At 42.6% G+C, this 25,825-nt stretch overlaps 2 protein-coding genes across 2 annotated transcripts in view; both read right to left on the bottom strand.

Annotated features, from left to right (window-relative positions):
• Positions 1–25,825, bottom strand: part of elmo3 (engulfment and cell motility 3) — a 60,175-nt gene that overhangs the window by 15,025 nt on the left and 19,325 nt on the right. The window contains exons 5-15 of the mRNA XM_084060101.1: positions 23,764–23,814; positions 22,679–22,848; positions 18,924–19,023; positions 18,316–18,467; positions 15,609–15,687; positions 14,245–14,295; positions 13,195–13,317; positions 12,160–12,282; positions 10,229–10,333; positions 8,977–9,085; positions 4,917–5,053 (exon numbers count right to left, since the gene is read on the bottom strand). Of these exons, the coding sequence (XP_083916227.1) occupies positions 4,917–5,053; positions 8,977–9,085; positions 10,229–10,333; positions 12,160–12,282; positions 13,195–13,317; positions 14,245–14,295; positions 15,609–15,687; positions 18,316–18,467; positions 18,924–19,023; positions 22,679–22,848; positions 23,764–23,814 (1,200 nt within the window). The remainder of the gene's footprint in view (positions 1–4,916; positions 5,054–8,976; positions 9,086–10,228; positions 10,334–12,159; positions 12,283–13,194; positions 13,318–14,244; positions 14,296–15,608; positions 15,688–18,315; positions 18,468–18,923; positions 19,024–22,678; positions 22,849–23,763; positions 23,815–25,825) is intronic.
• Positions 5,577–5,954, bottom strand: LOC311048100 (small ribosomal subunit protein eS25-like; the record flags this gene model as incomplete). The annotated part of the gene is made up of 1 exon (XM_084061136.1): positions 5,577–5,954. One exon carries the CDS (start codon positions 5,952–5,954, stop codon positions 5,577–5,579), a length of 378 nt encoding a protein of 125 aa, XP_083917262.1.

The following is a 25,825-nucleotide window of genomic DNA, read 5'->3' on the forward strand; positions in this document are numbered from 1 at the left end:
ACGTGCTCTACAAAACTTTTATAAGACTTTTAAAAAGATGAAGTGTGACACACTCTCACTGCTGAAGAGAGGTCATGTACTGTATTTAGACTAGGCAGGATTTCAGAAAATGTGCTTATTTAAAGTGCTGAAGGCAAATCGTGTTAATTTATGGCACACATGTTTTTTAGGGGTATTAAGGTGTGCTGAATCCAAATTCGCTGTGTGCCAAGCTCAAAAATGTCCGCTAAGCCCTCAAAATGGACCATTTAAAGATGGCGGCCGCCACTATGCTGGAATATATTACAAAGCATCTTTTTGACTAAACAAGGCAGAAACTTGATTGATTTTCTTTTTGTTTTGATTTTCATTTATGAGGAATCCAATTAAATATTTTGATTTGAAATCGAGTGTGAGGAAACTGCTTAAAACTCATATATATTGTGAACATTGTCATTTATTGGTGAATATTATTCACCGATATCCGATAACTCATACTGTATGTTCCCAATAATGATGTACATACATGTGTCATTATATAAAGGTAACCAACTCCATAATATTTGTGAAGAAACTGCTGAAAGAGCATATTGCTATAAAGTGATGGCCTAACTCAAATATCAGCCACAAACACCTTGCTCAGCGGACCAAAGTAGAGAATGGCTAAATGCTACAGGAAAGAAGAGTGGAGGCTTAGTAGGTATTACCAGAATAGGGTCTGCACTGAGTAGATGGACATTGTCATATAATCTGAGATCACACATAGTTTATCAGACAACAGCTTTGCTAGGAATGACATCAGGCAATGAAGATGCTGAGTACACACACAATGAGTGCACAAAAAAAAAAAAAAGACGACTCTGATGAAGGCAGAATAGTTGTGTCATTTAAACAGCATGGTGTGTTTCAAGATGGTGGCGACACATTGAAAAACATGATCAACAAGGATGTAGTCTTTGTCGAGAAACGTCTGTGTGAGCCTCCAGATAGTGACCAGCACCTGGCTCTGAAACCACCTATTCGAAAGAATAAGGCCAAGACATTTTTCAAGGGAAAGCAAAACACTATCAAAGTGGATAGGAACATTCTACAAAGGCTCATTACAGCTTACAGAGCAGGGCGCCAGGTAAACCTTGAAAACATCCTTACGCATGAACTCATGACCATCCCACTACTTTTGGTCACAACTAATGGTAGTCTACATTCCACAAACAAATCTGTGCTAGTAAACATACTGACAGAACAAGTCCAAACCCCTGCAAAAGTTACACTTGATGATTCGCAGCTGACTGCTCATTGATGGCCAAGCACTCGTGATGGCACTAGGAAAGCAACCTGGAACATTTGGTGAATATGCCTACATGTTTGCTGGAGCTGTGTTTAGAATGGGAGAAAACTGCCAGAGGATTGATGTAGTCTTTGACAGGTTATCAAGAGGAAACGATCAAAGCAGGCACAAGGATTAAACGCAAGCAGCGCCACCGACCAATACGTCGTAAAATAGAGAACAAGTCAGTTCCTCTTCCACCAGACTGGTCTAGCTTCATGGCACTTGAGGAAAATAAAGCAGACCTTGCTCAATTGCTTTCAAACCATCTGATTAAACACAGCCCTAATAATCTAAATTGTATCAGGGGGGTTTGCCGAAGGATTTGTCATCGGATCCAGATCTTGAAGTCTCTTCTCTAAGTGCTGACCATGAGGAAGCTGACACACGACTGATTTTGCATTGCATCCATGCTCAAATGGGCTCAAACGAGCTTGTATATCTGCTATTTTTGAATAGCAAAATAAATCTAAAGTGACACATGACTACCACCACTACACCAACTGTTCAAGATAACAAGGACCCGCAGCGGCACAAAAAAAAACATCAAGAAACTGTCATGAGGGAACCTGACTTGCCTTCATTGTGGTTAAACCTCATGAATGCTTCGCTATACGACGTGTCGCACGGCGAAAACAGCCGATACACAAGCTCACCAAGCGTCCCATCGCGACGCGCTGTGAGCTTGTAGATCTGCTATTTTTATGTTCATCCTATAACGACCGTCAAAAGCACCAAAACGGGGACGGACACCAGGTTCTAACTGAGCGGTTAGCAATCAAATATTCCCAAATCAACCCAACCCCAGTCCATACCTCCAGAAAAATGCGATTATGCGATCGCAGAATTTACCGCATAATCAGCAAAATGGCGCATAATTATGCGGGGGTAACGTTTTTTCAATAAGGCCGCATCGCATAATATGCAATTCGCATCACAAAATATATATATTTTTTATTTAACCTTTATTTAACCAGAGAAAATCACATTGAGACTAGTGTCTCTTTTACAAGTGTGCACTGGCCAAGAGAAGAGGCAAATAAAATGTTACACAGCTCTGCCAGTAACGACAATACAGGACATAACAAAACAAAGACAAACATGACATCCATAATACCAAAGACCTACTACCAATAGCATCAAATACAGACTATTAAAAGGCTAATAACAACAATACATCATAAAACTAATAAACTAATATAAGACTAAGATCACAGCATTTGCTACTCGTCAAAGCAGGAGCAATGGCTGGAGAGTGTGCCCATGGCAATCCTCTTATAAGACACTAGGGGGATCAGTGAAGGCAATTTTAATCTGGTCTGTAGATCGTTCCACGACCAGGGCCCAAAAAACGCAAGTTTTTTTTTCCCTGCCTCAGATTTAGTAGTGGGTACGACATAGCGCATCCAGGCATTTGATCTGAGGTTGAGCGATTTTTGGACAAGATTACATTTTGAGCAAATGTACGAGGGGGAATTTCCAAGAATGGCTTTATATATAAAAGTGTACCAATGTAGCAACCTGCGAGATGCTAAGGAGGACCACCCTACTAGGGAATACAGAATACAATGATGTGTCCTGTAGGTGGAGCTGGTAATGAACCTCAATGCAGCATTATAAAGGGGATCAAGTCTACCCAATATTGAGGGACAGGTGAATCGATATGCGATTCGCATTGCATATTTCGCAACTTTTCGCATATTTCGCAACTTTTCGCATATCGCATATTTCACATATTGCCGCAAATTTCAAAACTTCCCGCAATTTCACCGCATAAAATTGCCAAAAAAAACAAATATTTCATTGCATAATCAAGGATTTTTGCCCACGTTTTTCTGGAGGGTCTACCAGTCCATCCCTCTTTCCGTTCCTTCTCTTTCTTTATCACCCCCGCCCCTCCACACACACACACACACACACACACAAACACCCCCCCCACTCCTCTTTTGTTTCCAGAGGTTTCCTCTGTTGTCATCCAGTTATTGCTGATGTCACCGGCACCCATTGTCTTTCCCCGTTTCTTTCTCCCTCTCTCTCTCTCTTTTTTGTTTTTTTGCCGCTCACCACGCTTCTCTTTGTCTAACCCTAATGCCCCCCCTTTGTCCTCTTGCCCCAGAGCAGCCTGGGAAGGGGGGGGGGCACGGGCCGGGGGCACAAAGGCCCCCCCCCTGGCCTGGCAGTCTACACACCAGGGTCCACTTCCAAAAGGGTCAAGGGTCGTCGAATTTTACGACTGTGGAGAGAGCGCTTTGTTTGTTTCAGGGAGAGCGGCCTTTCAATATTCAAAATCACCGCCACTAAGGAGGGCGGCAGCAATCGATGTTAGCGAGGTCAATGGGTACATTGTGTGTGTGGGGGGGGGTTCCTTCCTTATAACACAAGGAAGGAACTTAGGGCATTGGTTGTCCGGGGACCCCCAAGGGTCCTTGAGGGAGTTCCAGGGGGTCCCCAGCTAAATGACAGTTAGGAACCAAATTGACCCTTATGGGTCAGTAACTCAGAGAGTGTACAAATGGAACCAAATGGACCCGTTAGGGTCCATTTGGTTCCATTTGTACACTCTCTTTCCACTTGTACACTCTCAGAGTTAAATTAACATAGATTTACAATATAAATTGGGGTCCCAGAGATAGAAATGCCATTAAATGGGGGTCCGTAGGCCTAATGCATGTCAAACTGAAACTGAAGTTAAAATGGTTGAAAATCACTGCTAGAGCTGTAAAAAATCTTCTCTTATGGGGGTCCTTGGCACATCTTTTCAAATGGGGGTCCGCGGACTAATAAGTGTCAATCCTTGACATGAAAAAGTTTGAGAACCACTGACTTGGGGAACTATATAAAATGGTCATGGTATTGGAGCCGCTATGCACACTTAAGACACTTAGACAAAAGCACCATAAAAGTGTGTTTTTGAAAGGTTTCTGCAGCCTGTGTGTCAACAATAGCTTCCTCTCACTTTCCGTGGAGTTGGAAGGGACGTTCATTTATCTGTGGTTTGAATGTGATTGGTGTGTTTTAACTCTCTGAAGGCCACGCCTTCAAGGACACTTCACTATTGTTTCTATATTGACACAATCCACTTCGTTAGAGCAAGGGTCTTCAACAGGGGGTCCAGGACCCCCTAGGGGGTCCTCAGTACTAAATGGCATAGCATTATTTAGTAGCAGTACTAAATAGTCCCCAGCAAAATGAGTTATATAGTTAATAGTTAAAAATGTGTTATTCACAATCATGTTATCCACTTAAACCATATTTTATACTTTGCCTATTCAAAAATAGCAGATATACAAGCTCATAGTGCGTCACTTCGTGCCGCACTATGAGCTTGTAGATCTGCTATTTTTTTTTACTCAAATCTCTGCTTCTGTAGGACCCTGGCACCAAATATTGTTCAGATGGGGGTCCACACAGCCAAATACATATCATTTTGGAGGTCCTTGACACAAAACAGTTTGAGAACCACTGTTCTATTGCCCATGCTCACACACACACACACACACACACACACACACACACACACACACACACACACACACACACACACACACACACACACACACACACACACACACACACACACACACACACACACACACACACACACACACACCTTGTCAAAGTCCTCCTGCGTGGCCCTCATCTCCTTCCAGGTCTTGTTGAGCAGCTGGATGCAGACACAGAACAGCTCCTCCACAAGGCGGTCCTGACTGAAGAAGATGGGATGGAAGTCTGAGCCGGTCTCTGACGCTGGAGACACACACACACACACACACACACACACACACACACACACACACACACACACACACACACACACACACACACACACCAATGTCATCACCATGTGGTTTAACCCAGTGGTCTTTGAGGGGGTACCAGGGGGTCCCCGGCAAAATGAGTTAACATAACATCACACTCACTTTTAACCACTTAGCTTTGGCTATTCAAAAAATCTGACATTCCTAGACATGAAACAGTTTGAGCACCACTGATATAGAAATGAATGTGTTAAGACCTGAAGCCGATTCTACAAATGTCTTCTAAATCCTAACAGTTTTCTGATAAACTTAATGTTTCTATATCAGTGGTGCTCAAACCGTTTCATGCGTTGTGAGCTTGTAGATCTGCTATTTTCAAACCCTTCTACTTTTGGTACTTAAAATATATTTCATGATCAAGTCAGGCGTTAATTTACAACAACAAAAAACCCACAAAAATGGTTAAAACAGAGATAAGATGTTTCTGATAGAACAGCACCACCATCGCTTCCTCACACCTCCTCCTCTCCAGCCTTAGTGTTGCGAGTGTAGATGAGCTGGGCTCCCTGTGCGGACACCGCTCTGACCAGGCCTTTGGCCAGCAGCTCGCGGAGGGCGTTCCTGGCCAACGAGCCGCAGACCTTCAGCCTCTCAGAGACCACGGCGGGGGTGATGAGCCTGTAGTTGGGGACCTCCCTGTACAGCTTGTCGTAGGCGGCCGCGTCCAAGAGCACCGCGTTGTTCAGCTTGTCCCTCACCTTCCCCTTGGACCACTTCTTCTTCTTGGCCTTGTTGCTGCTGCCGCCTGTGGACTTGTTGGCCGATGATGACGGGTCCTTGACCTTGGACCTCCCAGAGGAGTCCTTCTTCTTGTCTTGTTTAGGAGGCATGTTTTACTGGTCCAGATGTCGGGAAGCGAACGGCTGCGGTAGCCATTTATCATGACACTTAGGAGGCCTGGCTGTGACGTCAGTGCTATGACGTCGTATTGGTGACGTCAGGGATGTATCTCCATGTATGGAGATTTGACGGTTCAGATAGCAACATAGCAGTGGTGTAAAGTAAACTAAGTACATTTAACTCAAGTACTGTACTTAAGTACACTTTTGAGGTACTTTTATTTTACTGGAGTATATTCCAATTGTCTATACTTTTACATCTACTCCACTACATCTCAAACGCAAATATTGTACTTTTTACTCCACTACAATTATTTGTAGTGGAGTTAAATGATCAAGTCTTAGGAACCAAACATCCCCTTTTTCGGGATATGGGACTCTATATGTGAAATGGACCTGACCACCTGTTTGAGATTGTGCCACCGTGGCACCAAATTGCTGTTTTCATTGTAAATGTTCATAATTTGTACATATACACATATGTATATTTTTTGGTGTCCAAAAGATGAAAATAAACGTAACTGAACGTAACATTGATAATGTTACAGTGTAGATTGGCAGTTAATGCACTTTTGCACCAAGTGCAGTAAATGCACTCCTTCCTCCTAGCACTCTGAAGTGAGTAGACGTGTCGCTGGCAGCAACTTTATTTTTTGACTTTTTCTCCTCTTCATTTAGTCACTTCCAACCCTTTAACTAGGTTTGACATTTTCTTATACAGTAGTAGTAGTGCAAATAGTGTAGATAGTTTTCCTGTTCCATCCCTTTAGACTGACTTCCCACTCGGCGCATCACTCTCTGAGTTTCTCGGCAACACGCACAGCAAGTTTGAAGTCCATCAGTCAGACAGACGGCAATCTCTCAAGAACAGATTCTGCTCTGCGTTTGAATCTGTCGGGGGGGTTCGTCATATCGTGTACGCCAGGGGTAGGCAATTGAGATAAGCCTAGGGCCAATATCACTCCCAGACATTCCATCGCGGGCCGGGCCTCCCCGCGAACATGCGCGCGCGTGCATGTTTGTGCACAACACGCAAAATTTTTCGGGTCTAATTCGGGTCTAACTCGGTCTAATTCGGGTCTAATTTGGGTCTAATTCGGTTCTGTTTGACCAATATAAATCAAAATTTTTTCCGGTTTAAATATCAGCACAGGCGATTTTTCTGGCGATTTTTTTTTTTCTTCTCCATTTTCCTCTAATCTAGCCGTGTTTATGAGTGCATGATTTCAAAAGTGGGTTCAGGTTCTATGAAATAAGTATTTATAATTATTTTAACATTAATTTTTAATACTTTTTTTATAACACTTTTCAGTAAATCATTCATACTGTATCTTTACTAATATGTGACTGATGGCACCAACAATGTGAACATTAACATAATTAAACCGAATTAAAATCAGACCAAGATAAAAGATGAATCCATTTGATCATGGAGTGCTTGATTTCAGAGTCTCTTGAAACGAGCGCTACATTAGTTATAATTACAATGCGCCATTTACTAACTAAATAAAAAATACATAGGGGGGCGCTCGCTGTTATTTGTTCAGTCTGTCGCTTGATTGCAGAAAACATTTCAGCTGCTGCTAGTGAGCGAGATACAAACAACAACAATGGCGCTATCGAAAAGTTTGAAGAGGAAAGTTGACAGTGAAAACAGAGTGTTTAGAGAGGAGTGGACAGATCGGTATGTGTTCATCTTACCTGTTTTTTCAGCACCAAGTGCTGTCCAGTGTCCACTGACTTTTTTTCATGTCATTGAGCGAGCGCCGCCCACGTTATACCCCGCTGTCATTCTCTGGGTGCATCCACATATCTCCGTCAAGTTACCGTACGGACGCCGGAAGTCCCATCCACTCCCATGTTAAGTTTAAAACCGGAAGTACCGTTCCGTTTTTTTTTTTACATGGGAGTGGACGGGGCTACCGTCGCGTAGCCAGCGTACCGTTGCACGCTAGCTTACGGACATGTGTGGATGTACCCACTCTCAACATGGAGTAATAGTCATTATTTAGGTGGGGATAGTTTCTGTATTTGGATATAATAGATATAATAGCGGCCTATATGTGAGACTATCGGTCTGATACTGTATAAAAATAAAATCCCTCCCCCCAAAAAAAAATCAAAAAATATTTTTCTAAAAAAAAATATATATATTTTTTCAAAAAAATTAAATTCTCAAAATTATCTCACGGGCCAGATATTATTTCTGGGGGGCCAATTTCGGCCCGCGGGCCGCCTATTGCCGACCCCTGGTGTACGCACTGGCCTACAAGTGGGCGTGCCTTCAGATCAGGAAGCAGGCCGCGCTTTACCCAATCAAATGTAGTGGGCGGGATTTACATGTCCGCCGATCCTTCCCCACTCGAAACAAACCGAAACTCATTTAAAAATAGCGTCCTCGGAGCAGACAAAACCACGGAAAGATATTCATATTTTAACCTGCTCTTTCATCATAGAAACAAGTGGGCTTATAACCAAAACGATCCATGTTCTCTGGGAGAAGTGGTGTTAGTGTTCCGTGTAGAAATATTGTTAGTGGGAATGAAAACATAGTCGCACCACCGGAAGTGAAAGGCTGAAGGCAGACCAAAACCCCGGTTTCCCTGAGCACGTGTGCTACGTCGACTTCCTCCCAGAGCCAACTGAGAGAGTCAAAAACAGCAGAGGGCGCTGTTTTTCCTTTTCATTTGGCGATGGGTTCCCAGATTGGACAGACGGTTCTTGAGACACGGGGGACTCACTCACTCAAGAGATTTCATGTATTATGTATCAATAATGAGTGGTCTAGGACTTTTCATTCATTGACAAAGTGCAGGAAACGTGCGCGTGTCAGCAGCTCTTAAGGGCCGTTCACACTGAGCATTATAACTATAAAAATACATTTTAAAAATGTCAAACGATACAATGGTGAACAATATAGTTATAGTTATTCTTTATACTGTAGTTATAGTGCTCAGTGTGAATGGCAGTTTACTTGTTATTATCATCATAATGATTCATTATCATATCTTACGTGGTTCTCCGATGCGTAGGATCTCACACAGGATGAGAGTGAGCTGGATGCTGCTCCTGGCAAACGGACACTCGTGTTTGTCCTCCCGGCTGCTGTTCTCCAGCACAAACTGATGACAGGGAGGATGAGAAACACAGGGAGAGACAGAGAGATGAGATACTGTAAATTATACAGTAAAATGTTCTTTGTGTTCATGCTTAATATTTTGGCAATCAATGTGTTAAGTTAGATATTTTAGCAAAAAGCTGGACAATATGCCAGACACAGTTTACTGTCCAAGTAGTTGTACAAAAAAAAAAGTACTTAAAAAAAGACTAGGGCTGTCCTCGACTAACATTCTTATTTGACTCATAGTCACAACAATTTGTCAACTGATTATTTGATTTAATCCACAAATCTGTAGAATTATATTTGCTGCATCGTATTCATGCAGAGAGCAGCCTTTTCAGTGAGGTTGAGGACTGAACATTGTCATGTTGAGACTGTTGGCTATTGGCCTATATCTATAAAATATATATAATTTAGATTCCACAAGAGATGTGCTTACTATTTAGCAAGAAAAAAATGATTCAGCACGGAAAGAAGATAAACGACTTTTCTAAGACAAGACCCTACCGTAGCTCTTACAGTGTGTACATCATTACATCATGTATTTTATCTTTATTGTATATTTCTTTAAGTAAGTACTTGCATAAGTAAGTGACAGATAAAACCTAAGGTCTACCATCATTTTAACCCATTAAGACCTGAGGGCGATTCTTAGCTAATGTCTTCCAAATCCCAACAGTATTCTGAAAAAAAAACGTGTGTTTCTATATCAGCTATGTTTCTATTCTATTCTATGTGTGTTTCTATTCTCAAACTTTTTCATGTCAAGGACCCCCAAAATCATATGTATTTGGCCACGGACCCCCATCTCAAAATATTTTATTCCAGGGGGTCCCAGAAGCAAATATTTGAGTTAAAAATGTTCGCTTTAAAAATATATATATATTCAAAGATTTGCACATTTTCAAGATTTTTCAAAAATAGCAGATCTACAAGCTCATAGAGCGGCACCGAGTGCCGCGCTACGAGCTTGTAGATCTGCTATTTTTGCAAAGCGAAGGTGTAAAATAATGCTTTTTACTGTAGCTCAAATGAATGAAAAATGACACAGATGCGTTCCAGGTCTTAATGGGATAAACATAGACTCTTATACAACTTATTAAATGTAAAAAGCCGTGCTAACATAACATGGAATAGCTCTCACCCTGCTGTAGGCGTCAGGATAGCGCGAGGCGAAGTAGTGCATGGTGTCCAGCGCTAAGAGACCCGGCGGAGCTCTCACCAAGTCCTGACCCGGATTACTGTTGTTCTGGAAGGAAAACAATAATAATAATAATGAATGATCATAAATACATAGATCAAGGGTCTTCAACAGGGGGTCCGGGACCCCTAGGGGGGGTCCTCAGAGTTACTATAGGGGGTCCGCCAAATCTTCGTGTAGGGATGTCCGATATTATCGGCCTCCCGATATTATCGGCCGATATTAGCATAAAAATTGATATCGGGAAATTTTTTTTATTTTTTTTTGCTTTATAAATAAGTTACAGGAGTTCTTACTGTATATGGTGTGTGTGATATGAAATTTGAGCTTACCCTAATCACAATAATCCCCGCATATATCGGTATCGGTTGATATCGGTATCGGTAATTAAGAGTTGGACAATATCGGTATATCGGTTATCGGTAAAAAAGCCAATATCGGACAACCCTTCGTGTGATAGGATTTCGTTTTTTTTACATTAACCACTTCAACCCTAGAATTCCTTTTCTGAGGGGAACATTAGCCGAAAATAGCAGATCTACAAGCTTGTAGATCTGCTATTTTTGGCAAAGAGGCTATAGGTGTAGAGGGAAAAAAGAGCAGACTAAGTTAAAAAAAACGTTATTATTAGCCCAACCTTTACAGGCCACAACCTCCCAAAATAATCATATTTGAACCGAGGACCCCCCACCCTGACAAACACTTGGAATTAAGTCACAGCATTTTGTTTGACTCGGTTCCACTGATAAATATTCTAAAATATTTGCCTCTTTTTATTATTTGACAATTTGGCAAATGTTTGACCAGTTTTTATGTATAGTTTGTTGATTACTTTTGATGCAGTAATGGTGTCATCTGGGGACCCCCTCAAAATCATGTGGGGTGAGAGAATCAGAGCTGGTACAGTACATCTGCCATTTTCCGTGCGTGACTACATTTAAATGAAACGTAACTCTTAACCCCAACATCTACATCTAACCTCTAAATATCTAAACTTAACTCTAATCCCAACCTGAATCGTTTTTTCCTAATTGTTAGCCTAAAGCCCCGTTCAGATATATGAAATGTTCAGGCAATGTGTGCTGGCATATTTGATTTTGGTGTCACGTGTGAACGCGTGCAAAATGTTTGGGCATTCATGCCAGCTTGGGACCGACAACATTGCAGGAGAAGTCTTTGCGGGAACGCAGGTCTGAACACAGCGTCATGGGGTCTTCAACAGGGGGTCCGGGACCCCTAGGGGGTCCTCAGAGTTACTACAGGGTAGTGATGCGCGGGTCGGGTTTTTTCATGACCCGCCCCGCCCCGCGACGGAACCCAACCCGCCTCAACCCGCCCCGCGAACCCATATATAAATCTATGGCTCAACCCGCCCCGCGACCCGCGATTTTTTTTTAATTCTGTAAAATCATGGTTAGAAAATAATCCCCAAGTATATTCAGACTGTTTTTATTGTTATTATTCTTATTCTTATTAGGAATAAAGACAAAACAAGAGCATGTGATCATTTTTTTTTTTTTGCGTGTGAGAGCGGCTGACCCGCTCACCCACAGCCCGCATAATTGCCTCTGAAATTCTGACTCGACCCACCCGCGCCGCGGGTTGACCCGCGGGTTACGGGTCGACCCGCTCATCACTAGTATCCATATCTGAACATAACTGTAAACATATTTTTTTAACCATAAAACAACCATTTCCCTTGTGAGGACCAGGAAAATGGTCCTCACAATGTCTTATTTTTTCTCAAATTCTACTATACTTGTGGGGACATCTGGCCCTCAAAAGTATAGTAACAAACACACACACACACACACACACACACACACACACACACACACACACACACACACACACACACACACACACACACTCACAGAGAAGCCCAGTTTCTTGAACTCCTTGGCGCAGAGCGAGCGCCGTCTCTCGTTGCTCAGACTGTTCTCGCTCTCCGTCTCGAACGCCGCCTGACGCAGACCGTGGAGGATCTCCCTCTGTTCCTGATGGGGGGGGGGGGGGGAGTGGAGAGAGAGAGAGAGAGAGAGAGAGAGAGTTATAACTTGGTTATAACTCAAGTCAAGTCATCTTTATTTATATAGCACATTTAACACATCGGGTGCCAGAGGTTTATTACAATATTATACGTTCAGTGCCTGGTATTCTTCCATCCACTTACGTTGATACGTTTCGTGCTGTAGAAGCCCCGACACGGAAGTGCATGTAAACAAAGCGTGCGTGCGAGACGGCGGAGGGTCCCGTCTAACGCCTGGAACAATAATATTTCTAACGCGATCCTCCATTGCAGAGTGATCGCCGATCGAAAACGTCTCACTTCCACCACGTCAAAAATAAATTGAGATATTAAGCTTTTAGTCAAGGAGTTAACATTGGAAAGGCCGACCGGAAGGATTTTTGACATGGATCCACATCCGGCCTCTCCTTCTCAGAGACTCCTTGGATGATCCCAAAGTTTCATTTTAGCGCCCCACGTGGGCCCCACGTATAAAAAGAAAATTGGGTCAAAAACGGTCCGGACCGTTTTCGGCACTCCTCGTTTGGATTCTCAAAAACGGTCCGGACCGTTTTCGGCACTCCTCGTTTGGATTCTCAAAAACGGTCCGGACCGTTTTCGGCACACAATGTGTTAAAAACAACAAACTCAAACTTGACTTGGTTATAACTGTCTACTGGTTGTAGTTGTCTGCTGGTAATGTGAGATGCCCTACCTGAGGAGCTAAGGCTAGCAACGGCAGTGCCTTTCCTTGAAGTCGGTTCTGAAAACCTACCTCCATGTCAAGTGTTTGTCTTAACCGTTCTGCATGTGACATTCTTATTTTTTAAAGCTGTTTTATTGTTGTTTGTTGCTTTTAAGTTTGTTCTGTTCCGTACAGTACTTTGTAACATTCTGTCACCTGGTTGTATGAGTCCAGGGGCGTCCTCATGCGGTTCTCTAGGTGGTTCATGGTGACAGACTGCAGGACGTACAGGTAATGAGCCATCTCATCCCCTACTGGACCAGAGCTATGGATGATGTTCTGAAACCACACACACACACACACACACACACACACACACACACACACACACACACACACACACACACACACACACACACACACACACACACACACACACACACACACACACACACACACACACACACACACACAGCTTTAATGACAGCTATTTTACCACTTTAGCACCTTATGCTTCACCTCAAGTACATACTGTACCTGCTGGTCTTATGCTATGTGTTTGTAGATATCTAGATTTTTTTTTTCTTCTTTTTTTTTTAATTGTATAATAATAAGTGTTAAATAGCTCTATATTCCGAATAATGATGGTTTGTTCAGTAACAGGTGTCTCCCCGTCTCTCCAGCTCTTCAGAAAACAGAAAACATATTTACTCGGGATACCAATTTCTTCCAAACTGAAATTGGAAGAAAAATAAATAGCAGACAATTTGAACAGGATCTCTATTAAATTGAAGCGGATAAATTATCTTTGGAGTATTTGGTTTTTTTTGGAAAGCCCATGACTTTCTCTCTGCTTCATTCATAGGAAAAGGACTACTGGGACCCAAGCTTAGAAAAACAGCGGACCTTTGACGTCACACTCATGTCACCATGACTCAGCCATAACCAGGGACGTGCTGGCCACCGGGAAATTCGGGAAAATTCCAGAACGGCCGCGCCATTTACGGGCGGCCGTTTTTTTTTTATTGAAATATTTTTTGCTCTTGTTTTAGGATTATAGGAAGGTCACAACACGTTGTGGCACGACGTGTTGTGACCTTGTAGATCAGCTATTTTCAGTATTTTTGGGAAAATTCTGATTTGTTTATTTTGAAAAGTTCAATATTTCATTACAGCAACGTGTTGACATTATAAAGAAAATGTACTTCGTAATTTGTACTTTTGAATACTTGGGAGTAAACTTTGTCAAAATGAAACAGACATCACCTTGTAAATGAACTGACGTAGACTCTTCTTGGCCAGGAATGCAAACAGATCCTGCAAAAAAAAAGGACAATACAAAAGAAACGTTTATTGTTGTAAAGAACAACTGCTTTGTTCTTCAACGTTCCACCTGTAGCAGACAGCAGATACCAGGGTGTAATGACACAGTTCTAACACAGGGTGGCAGTGTGTGCTCTATGGTCACACTATGCAGGTCAGTGGGCGAGGGCTGTGTACTATGAGACTTTGACCCCTGTGAGGAGAGCGGCACACACTGGTACATTACACACACACACACACACACACACACACACACACACACACACACACACACACACACACACACACACACACACACACACACACACACACACACACACACAGTCACACAGTCACACAGTCACACACACACACACACACACACACACACACACTTCCTCAAAGAGCTCTTATCAGTCTCCTACGGTTGGAGCTGTATGCACTAGTGTGTGTGTGTGTGTGTGTGTGTGTGTGTGTGTGCGTGTGTGCGTGTGTGTGTGTGTGTGTGTGTGTGTGTGTGTGTGTGTGTGTGTGTGTGTGTGTGTGTGTGTGTGTGTGTGTGTGTGTGTGTGTGTGTGTGTGTGTGTGTGTGTGTGTGTGCGTGTGTCAGGAGATGTAGATGCATGTTTTGTAAAGAAACGGGGGGGGGGGGGGTTCAGCCCTACATACTAAAATAGCAGATCTACAAATTCACAATGCGTCTGAACGTAACGTTTGTGACCAAACGGAATAAGATACAAGGTGGTTATGGTTAACATACACACATTATTAATTAAATTGTGACGTCATCAAACATAGATATCTAATGTATCAGACAGTCCACATTTCCCAAAAGGGAAATTATCCAGAAGCATGAATAAAACACACCCCCACCGGAGATTAAAACAAAAACAATGAATGAATGAGCAGAGGGAGAGGGGATATTAAAAGCAGATGTATCCCTGGGTGGAGGGAGAGAAGGAGAGAAACAGATGAGACGGAGAGAGAGAGAGAGAGAGAGAGAGAGAGAGAGGACAAAACCAGATGGTGAGAGAAAAAAACTGATGAGCTGTTGAGAGATGGAAGAACGTCTGCAAGCAGAGAGAGAGAGAGAATTGTCTTGTCTGTGTCTGTGTGTGTGTGTGTGTGTGTGTGTGTGTGTGTGTGCGTGTGTGTGCGTGTGCGTGTGTGTGTGTGTGTGTGCTGTCTGAACCAGACGTCTCTCTTCAGAATGACACTCTGGTCTGAATGACATTATTATTATTACCCGTGAGCGTCTAAATAAAGGTTCAATAATAACAACAAACACACAGGGGGTCTGAGAGCAGCAGTGAGACAGGCTGAGTTACCTGTCTGTCTGTGTCTCCAGCTGTCTGCAGTAAGGCCATCAGCAGGGCCATGGCTTTGGTCTGGATCTGTTGATTTGTTCTGCAAAACAACAGGAAAACGTAACAATAGCATATTGTCACTGGTGGAAAAGAATACTAAATATAGGAAAAGAATAAATAGGAAAAGAATACTAAATAGAATGCTAAAACAACCATTATCTGACTGTAGGCCTTGCGCTAGATCGCGTATTGTGAGACCTGAAGCCGACTCTACATAAATCTCTAAATAAGTCTCCTAAATCCCAACAGTTTTCTGAAAAACGTATGTTTCTATATCAGTGGTGCTCAATCTTTTTCATGTCAAGGACCCCCACAATTATATGTATTTGGCCGCGGACCCCCATCAAAATATTGTGTTCCAGGGACCCCCCAGAAGCAAAGAATAGAGTTACAAATGTTTGCTTTAAAAATATATATATTCAGAGGGGGGGGGAGTCAGCGCACTGAAGTCAAGGCACAGACTACTGTGTTGTTGACAGACAACGGATGCACGCTTATGAGAAACAACACAAATAAAAGCTACTAAATAAAATCAAATAAATAAAATGCTACTATAGGCTACAGTGAAGTCGGACTGACTAATGACTTCACTGTAGCCTATAGTAGCCTTTTCATGAATTATATTTGTACTTAGGCTGTCCTGAAAGTTTATAATATTTAGAGACATTTAAAGTTTCAAAGTAGTAGTAGTAGTAGGTGAGAATTATCAAACTGGACATTTAGACTGAATGTTTCCTTTATGCTCATCTGGCACTAATGCACACAACTGTTTCACCAGGTTCTATTTGTGTTGTTTCTCATAAGCGTGCATCCGTTGTCTGTCAACAACACAGCCGTCTGTGCCTTGACTTCAGTGCGCTGACTCTCTCCCCACCCACCCCCCAACAATATGGGATAAGGCAGTTTGCATCCAGTCTAGAGAGAATCAGCAGAAAGATACGGACAAGGTCCCACAAAAACAAAAATCCCTGGGAAACCGGGGGTCTCATGGTGGTATGGCCCACCCATAAACCTATGGCCCACCCATAAACCTATGGCCCACCCAGAAACCTATGGCCCACCCACCCATAAACCTGTGGAATCTTCTGAATCCTGAATGTTTCATCAGTGTCCTATCCTCATTCAAAACCGTCCACAATTTACAACAGATAAGTCCTCTAGCTCAGTGGTTCTCAAACTTTTTCAGGTCAAGGACCCCCAAATTGACACTTATTAGCCCCGTGGACCCCCATTTAAAAAGATATATGCCAAGGACCCCCATAAGAGAAGATTTTTTACGGCTCTAGCAGTGATTTTCAACCATTTTAATTTCAAGGACCCCCCATTTTGATGTGCATTAGGCTACGGACCCCCATTTAATGGCATTCCTATCTCAGGGACCCCAATTTATATTGTAAAATCAATGTTAATTTAACTCAAAACTCAACCCTAACGGGTCCATTTGGTTCCATTTGTACACTCTCTGAGTTACAGACCCATAAGGGTCCATTTGGTTCCTAACTATGTATCATTTAGCTGGGGACTCCCTCAAGGACCCCTGGGGGTCCCCGGACCCCACTTTGAGAACCAATGCTCTAGCTTGCCACTAGAGAGTACCCCCGCAGGATGTGGTGTAGACACTAGACAGGGGGGGTGGTCCAAGTACAGAGGCAACTCAGGCCCAGTTTACTAAGTCTAGAGACAGAGGGTGTAGGAGGTGAACTTGGGCGCTCGGGGTGGCACAGTGGTTAAGTAGCAGGCCACAACCGCGGCAGGGTTGTGGGTTCAAATCCACCGCGGTGTGTCAGGCTTTTGCCGAGCGTCTAAACCATACATGGGCAACTGGCGGCCCGGGGGCCACATGCGGCCCCCACACCTTCACTTAATTCGGCCCGCAGGTTCATATAGGAATACTGATATATTATTGATTTCAGCTGTTACAATTCCAAACATGCAAACATGACCCGCTTTAATTACTTCAGCCTATATTAGTAGATTAATGACTAGTATTACAATTCTATTCTAGTCTTTTTTATGTCCAAAGTATTTGTATTTAATATATAGCAAACATAGCAAAAAAATAAAAATAGGATTCCAATTCAAAAACAGCAAAAAAAATAAAAATAGGATTCCAATTCAAAAGTAGCAAAAATTGCCGATCTACAAGCTCCAAACGCGTCGCTGTGCGACGCGTTTGGAGCTTGTAGATCGGCAATTTTTGCTACTTTTGTGTGACATAGAATGGTTAAGTAGCCTACGGCATTAATTTACTAAAAAAGTTAAAATATGGAGATAAGAGGTGTCTGTCTGACAGTATATGCAACGTGGCCCTCTGGAGTGAGTGTGGAAATATAGTGGCCCTCTCCATCATCAAAGTGTCATCACCCCTGGTCTAAACGAACACAATTGGCCCGTGTTCGGGGGCGGCGCGGGGGGAGGGTAATATGTGTCACTGCGGGTACTCCTACGGGGGGGCTGGGGGGGGGGCACCTGTCAGTGGGGAGTGTTGGGCTGGAGGAGTAGGACGAAGGAGGCTCTACGTCCTCCTGGCGGGGGCTCCTCACTGGCAGGTGAGTCAGTATTATACGACAGCAGTGACAACGCAGACATGTGTGTGGGGGAGGAGCTAATTAGCATAACGACTACGTTGGGGAGAAAAAGGGGGTAATAAACAAAGAGGTGAACGTACACTTGTAGGTGAGCGATAAGCCTCTCCAGCGTGACCTCCTGGTTGACCTGTAGGAACAGACTGTGGCTGCTCAGCACCATGCTCTCCAGGATGTCCAGGGACACCTGCTGGATGGAGGCGTCCGCCACCTTAGCGTTGACGAAACTGGCGATCTGAAACGCAGAGAGAAAACACAGGGAATGAATGACAGGAATGAATGACAGGAATGAATGACAGGAATGAATGACAGGAATGTCATTCCAGACGGGATTAGATCACATCCCGTGTAAACAGGTGACCCAAAACCTTTAATCAGATTGATTTCAATCGGAATGGACTAAAAGTGTCCATGTAACCGGGGTAATGAAAACCTTTTTTTTATGAAGGTTTTAAATAAAATTTAAATAAAATAAAAAAATACCATGACTTTTTCTTTATTATTAATATTTTCATATTAACTCATTGAGTGCCCAAATTATTATTATCTATTTCTGGCCATTACAGAGGTTGGGAATCGCTGGTATAGATGATCAGTAAAATCACAGACAGACAGACAGACAGACAGACAGACAGACAGACAGACAGACAGACAGACAGACAGACAGACAGACAGACAGACAGACAGGCACCTTCTTGATGAAGACACACGACAGGTTTTCCCATGACACAATCCCATGATCCATCAGCTCCATGAAGCCTGTCAGGGTGTGGGTCATGATAACTGGAGCTCTGTCCACACAAATAAATAATTATTCATTTATATTACATGACATATTCATTACTTTAAATTAGATCTATATTCTCTACTACTCATTGCTATGCTACAGAGTGTTTGTACAGTCACAGGAGTCTCCTCGTCTCTTTAATAAACAGAAAATGCATTTTCAGGTCGGGATACGCATTTCATCCAATCAGGAGAGAGAATCGTGTGCAAGCACAGGATAGTCTCGCGTAGCCAGACCCCACAGAAAATGAAAAACAGCGACCTCTGTTTTCTGATATTGTCTGTGGGGTCTGGCGGGAGGAAAATGGAAGACCAGTGCGCAGGGAAACTCCGGTTTCATGTCTGCCTTCAGCGCATCACTTCCGGTTGGTGCGACTATGTTTTCATTCCCACTAACAATATTTCTACACGGAACACTAACACCACTTCTCCCAGAGAACATGGATGGTTTTGGTTATAAGCCCACGTGTTTCTATGATGAAAGAGTAAGTTAAAATGTGAATATCTTTCCGTGGTTTTGTCCGCTCCGAGGACGCTATTGTTAAATTAGTTTCGGCTAATTTCGAGGGGGGAAGGGTGGATGGACACGTGAATCCCGCCCACTACATTTGATTGGGTAAAGCGCGGCCCGCTTCCTGATCTGAAGGCACGCCCACTTGTAGCCAATGCGCACACGTTATGACGAACCCCTCCGACAGATTCCACCGCAGGGCAGAATCTGTTCTTGAGAGATTAAGCACAGGATAATCTGCACAGGATTTAGATGAAACAAGTGAAATGGGAAGTGATGACACAAAGACATGAGCAGACACTTGAATTGATTGGCTGAAAATGTTCAACCCACCTGAACATTTATTTTCTGTTTATTAAAGAGCTAAAGAGAACACTCTAGAACAATGATTACTATCAGAATAGTGCTTTAACCTTTAAGTCCTAGTTTTAGTTTACTATAACAGTGGTTCTCAAACTTTTTCATGTCAAGGACCCCCAAATTGACACTTATTAGCCCGCGGACCCCCATTTGAAAAGATATGCCAGGGACCCCTTATAAGAGAAGATTTTTATGGCTCTAGCAGTGATTCTTAACCATTTAAATTTCAAGGACCCCCAGTTTGACATGCATTATGCTACGGACCCCCATTTAGTGACATTTCTATCTCTGGGACCCCCAATTCATATTGTAAAATCTATGTTCATTTAGTTACAGACCCAGGGGTCCATTTGGTTCCTATAAATCATTTAGCTGGGGACCCCCTGGTATCCCCTCAAGTACCCCTGGGGGTCCCCGGACCCCACTTTGAGAACCAATGTACTATAACAACCCTGATACACTGACACACAGTGGTGGAAAAAGTACTCAGACATTTTACTGAAGTAAGAGTATCAATACTGCAATATAGAAACACTCTGTTACAAGTAACAGTCCGCAGTGCGACGCGTTGTGAGCTTGTACATCGGCTATTTTCAAAGAGCCTGTGTATAAAATATGGTCATTACAGCATCCTGTCTGCAGCTTGTTTTAGCTGCTGGCTGAAACTACAAATACATTTCTGGTCAAAATGAAAGTAAAAATGAATCATTCTGCTTCTAAAGCGCAGTGGTGTAAAGTAACTAAGTACATTTACTCAAGTACTGTACTTAAGTACAATTTTGAGGTTTCTTTTTTTAACTTTACTGGAGTATTTCCAATTTTCTCTACTTCAAATCCACTACATCTCAGAGGCAAATATTGTACTCTTTTACTCCACTACAATTATTTGACACCTTTAGTTACTAGTTACTTTGGATTATCATTACAAAACCATGGCCATTTGAAAATAGCAGATCTACAAGCTCACAAAGCGTTGCGATGCGACGCGTTGTGAGCTTGTAGATCTGCTGTTTTCAAAAGATTTATAATACATTTTATTCATTTGAAAACTTGTGAAATGGGACATTCTGCATAATGACTACTTTCTTTTCTTCTTCACTTTTAATCAAGTACATTTTTGAATTCCGGACTTTTGCTTGTAACAGAGTCCTTCTACATTCTGCAGTATTGATACTTTTACTTAAGTAAAACATTTGAGTACTTTTTTTTCCCACCACTTCTAAAGCGCTTCCTCTGGCGTGAGACTCGAGGCCTGAAACCAGCAGACACTCGTCATGACCGAAATAGTATTTAGAGAAGTGGTCATATAACACATTTACAGTAGCATGGTTATTGTGCAATATCAAAATGTTTAACCCATTAAGACCTGGAACGCATCTGTGTCACTTTTTGATTTGAGCTAAAAAGCATTATTTTACACTTTGGCTATTCAAAAATAGCAGATATACGAGCTTGTAGACCTGCTATTTTTGAAAAAACGTGAAAATGTGTGCAAATCTTTTAATATATATTGTTTTAAAGAGATTTTTTTTAACTCGAATCTTTGCTTCCGGGGGGGGTCCCTGGAACGTATATTTTTAGATGGGAGTCCGCGGCCAAATACATGTCATTTTGGGGGTCCTTGACATGGAAAAAAGAACCACTGATATTATGGCGACATAAGTTTTTTCAAAAAAACTGTTGAATCCCCCAGAAGCAAAGGTTTGAGTTACAAATGTTCGCTTTTGTAACTAAAATCTCAAGATCGTGCCGTGCTTGTATATCTGCTATTTTTGAATAGCCAAAGTATTAAAAAAATGCTTTTTAGCTCAAATCAAAAAATTACACACATGCGTTGCAGGTCTTAATGGGTTAATCTAAAAGGTTACACAACATGACATATTATGATGATGAAATACTGTAGGTGATACTTTCGGTTGCGTCATCGTCTAAATACAATTCCTGTTTGACTTGGCGTGTCAGATGTCCTGTGATAACGTGATCATGTGATAACGTACAAACAGGAAACATTTTTTGTGTGTGTGTGTGTGTCCTGTACATACTACATTTTATTGGTAGTTCCAACCAGAGTTATTATAGCTTTGAAAAATGCATTCGTTTTTATTTCGTTTTTATTTTTCTCAGTTTGGTGTTTGATTTAAGTTTAACCCATTAAGACCTGAAGCCGATTCTACTGTCTTCTAAATCCCAACAGCATTCTGAAAAAAACATATGTTTCTATATCAGTGGTGCTCAAACTTTGTCATGTCAAGGACCCCCAAAATGATATGTATTTGGCCGCCGACCCCCATATCAAAATGTTTTGTTCAAGGGACCCCCCCAGAAGCAAAGAATAGAGTTAAAAATGTCCGCTTTAAACAATATATATTAAAAGACAACCTGTGATATGTCTTCTATTATATTCCTGAACTGATTATGTGTCAAAGGACACAATCGTTCAGAAATAGTGTAATGTGTATTACGCGTCACATCGCGTTGTGAGCTTATAGATCTGCTATTTTCAAACAGTTTAGTGCTTTTACTTGTGGTACTTATAAGTATATTTTGACGGCATTACTTTTCTACTTTTACTCAAGTAACATTTTGAACACATTTTGAACACGGTCCAGAGTAACAGAGAACTTCTACATTGTGGTATTGATACCTTTACTTAAGTAAAAAAAAAAATGTTGTTCCAGGGAACCCTATACAAGATTTGTGTTGTTGAAAGGTAAGTTGGAAAACTACAAATGAAACACACACACACACACACACACACGCACACACACACAGGTAGAGGGTTTACTGACTCATTAGCATCCTCCACTATCTTGACCAATAGGGAGTGTCCGTCTCGGCTGATGAACTCTTGAGCAAACGTGACGTCGGTTGAGACGGTGGCCAGCTGTTTTAACGAGTCACATCGAACACCCGAGTCTGAGCTCTGGATGCCTTTGTAGAGGTCCTCTGCACAGCGGCCCTGCACACACACACACACACACACACACACACACACACACACACACACACACACACACACACACACACACACACACACACACACACACACACACACACACACACACACACACACACACACAGTGAGTGAGTGAGTGATGGGACGATATGAAAATTACATGTCAATTATTGTGGCAAAAAATAATTGTGATTACAAATATTATCGCGATAATGAAAATATGCTCAAAGCTTAAAATGTGGGGATGAACGTTGAAAAAGAGCAGATCTACAAGCTCAGAACGCGTTGCGTTGCGACGCGTTCTGAGCTTGTAGATCTGCCATTTTCGCCGACGTTTCATCAAGTATAGAGGGTTTAAGTGGGACCGAATTTGCAGCTCAACAATTCTTCCTCGTGTATGACGGAGGACGATTTAAGGATAAATTTAAATCTCTGTGATAAGATTATTGTAAAATGTGTGGGTTCCCACACATTTTTACCAATGCATTTCCAAAACTTTTCCAGAATATTTAACTCAATTTCCAGGCCTATATAACAATCATTCAGCGCAATAATGAGTCTGTTACTCTTATGTTCAATGCCTAAAGACAGGCAGTGTAGCAAAAATAAAGCAGAGACTAGAAAAAGTGCTCCTCAGAGCACAGGTCTCCGCCAGGTCAGGTAGGTTATTGTGGGGCCAGCAATGTTTGGATTTCACCAATCAGGATGGAATATGAAAAATCAGACAGATCAGACTTGATCACTTGACTATAGAGATCATGTGTACTGATCCGGTGCCGGAGATTAGCTGTCCATAGACGGACACACGGACACATGGACGGACGGATACATGGACGAACAGACGGACAGGCGGACAGGGTGCAAAACATAGTCTCGGCCATGCCTGTCATGAGTGAGTGAGTGAGTTTTTTTCCTCACCGGTGCTTTGGTCAGACGCAGAATGCAGCCGTTCTTTATGTCCAGACGATTCTACACACACACACACACACACACACACACACACACACACACACACACACACACACACACACACACACACACACACACACACACACACACACACACACACACACACACACACACACACACACACGGGACGAAAACATTTAAAAATAGTACACAAAGAACATTTGTTTACTCAAAACACACACACTTCATGTCAGAATAAGCACACACAGGGCAGACACACAGATACAAATAACACGCACGCACACGCACGCACACACACACAGTACACACACACACACACACACACACACACACACACACACACACACACACACACACACACACACACACACGCATGAAACCACATTAAGTAAATATAGTCACCTAAACACTTCTGAACAAATAGAGTCAGTCTCACATGGTGTTTTAAGAGTGCATGATCACTATGTAGGTGAGAGAGACAGTAATGAGACAGACAGACAGACAGACAGACAGACAGACAGACAGACAGACAGACAGACAGACAGACAGACAGACAGACAGACAGACAGACAGACAGACAGAGAGGGTGAGCGAAGGAGAGAACAGAGAGACTTAGAGAGAGGAAGGGAGAGACACAATACTGAGAGAGAGAGAGAGAGAGAGAGAGAGAGAGGAAGACATAGAGAGAGAGAGAGAGAGAGAGGAAGACATAGAGAGAGAGGAAGACAGAGAGCAATGAAGACATAGAGAGAGGAAGAACAGAGAGAGAGAGAGAGAGAGAGAGAGAGAGAGAGAGAGAGAGAGAGAGAGCAAGGAAGACATAGAGAGAGGAAGAACAGAGAGAGAGAGAGAGAGAGAGAGAGAGAGAGAGAGAGAGAGAGAGAGAGAGAGAGAGAGAGAGAGAGAGAGAGAGAGAGAGAGAGAGAGAGAGAGAGAGAGCAAGGAAGACATAGAGAGAGGAAGAACAGAGAGAGAGAGAAAGAGAGAGAGAGAGAGAGAGAGAGAGAGAGAGAGAGAGAGAGAGGAAGACAGAGAGAGGAAGAGAGAGAGAGACTGACAGAGAGAGAGAGAGTGTTTGGTAGTGTTTTTATCTCTGTGAAACTCTATCCGTCTACTACAGACTTCCTGGATGTAATAATAATAGCAGAAACACATTATTGCTACGTTGACCGACTGTGACTTTTCTGTTTTGGAGTCTGGCCAGAACATGATAATGCTCTGATAGGAGATCAACAGGGTTTTGGACATAAAACATTAATACATAACACACAGCTGACTCATCACCTATCTAAAATGCTCTTTACATATATCGCTGTTGTCAGGCAGAAACCACTCCATAACTCAGGGGCAGTGGCGTGCACAGACATTTTGAGGGGCAGCTGCTCATGTAAATTATACTTTTTTTTTGTTGACTTGGTCTGCTCTTTTTTCCCTCTACACCTATACCTCTTTGCCAAAAATAGCCGATCTACAAGCCCACAACGCCTCGCAGCGCGAGGCGTTGTGGGCTTGTAGATCTGCTATTTTTGGCTAAAGCTCTCCTCAGAAAAGGGATGCAAGGTTTCGAGTGGTTATGGTAAAAAGAAAATCACATAAAGATTTGGCGGACCCCCTGTAGTAACTCTGAGGACCCCCCAGGGGTCCCGGACCCCCTGTTGAAGACCCCTGCTGTAAACTGGAAAAAAAAAGACTTTTTTTTTTTCTTTTTTCCAAAAGGGTACCGGTACTTCTGGTCAAGAGAGCAAAGGGCAGGTGCTCTAGCACCACCTAGAGTCTATCTGTGCACGTCCCTGCTCAGGGGTCTTCAACGTTTTCAGCCCAAGGACCCCTTAGCTGAGAGAGAGAGACGAAGCAGGGACCCCCTACTACATTGCAAACAATATTGTGTTGCAGATAAGACTTTTTCATAGATTTCGTAGATAGCTTCAGTGACTATCATCAGTGCAGTGTAAATTCATATGTATGGTTCATTTCAGACACTTAACCACTTAAACATTCAATACTCGGTGCTTGGTTTTCTTCTTTTTCCCCCTCTACACCCCCCCCCCCC

The sequence above is a fragment of the Gymnoscopelus microlampas genome (assembly GCF_963454915.1).
Source record: "Gymnoscopelus microlampas genome assembly, chromosome: 6".
Taxonomy (NCBI): domain Eukaryota; kingdom Metazoa; phylum Chordata; class Actinopteri; order Myctophiformes; family Myctophidae; genus Gymnoscopelus; species Gymnoscopelus microlampas.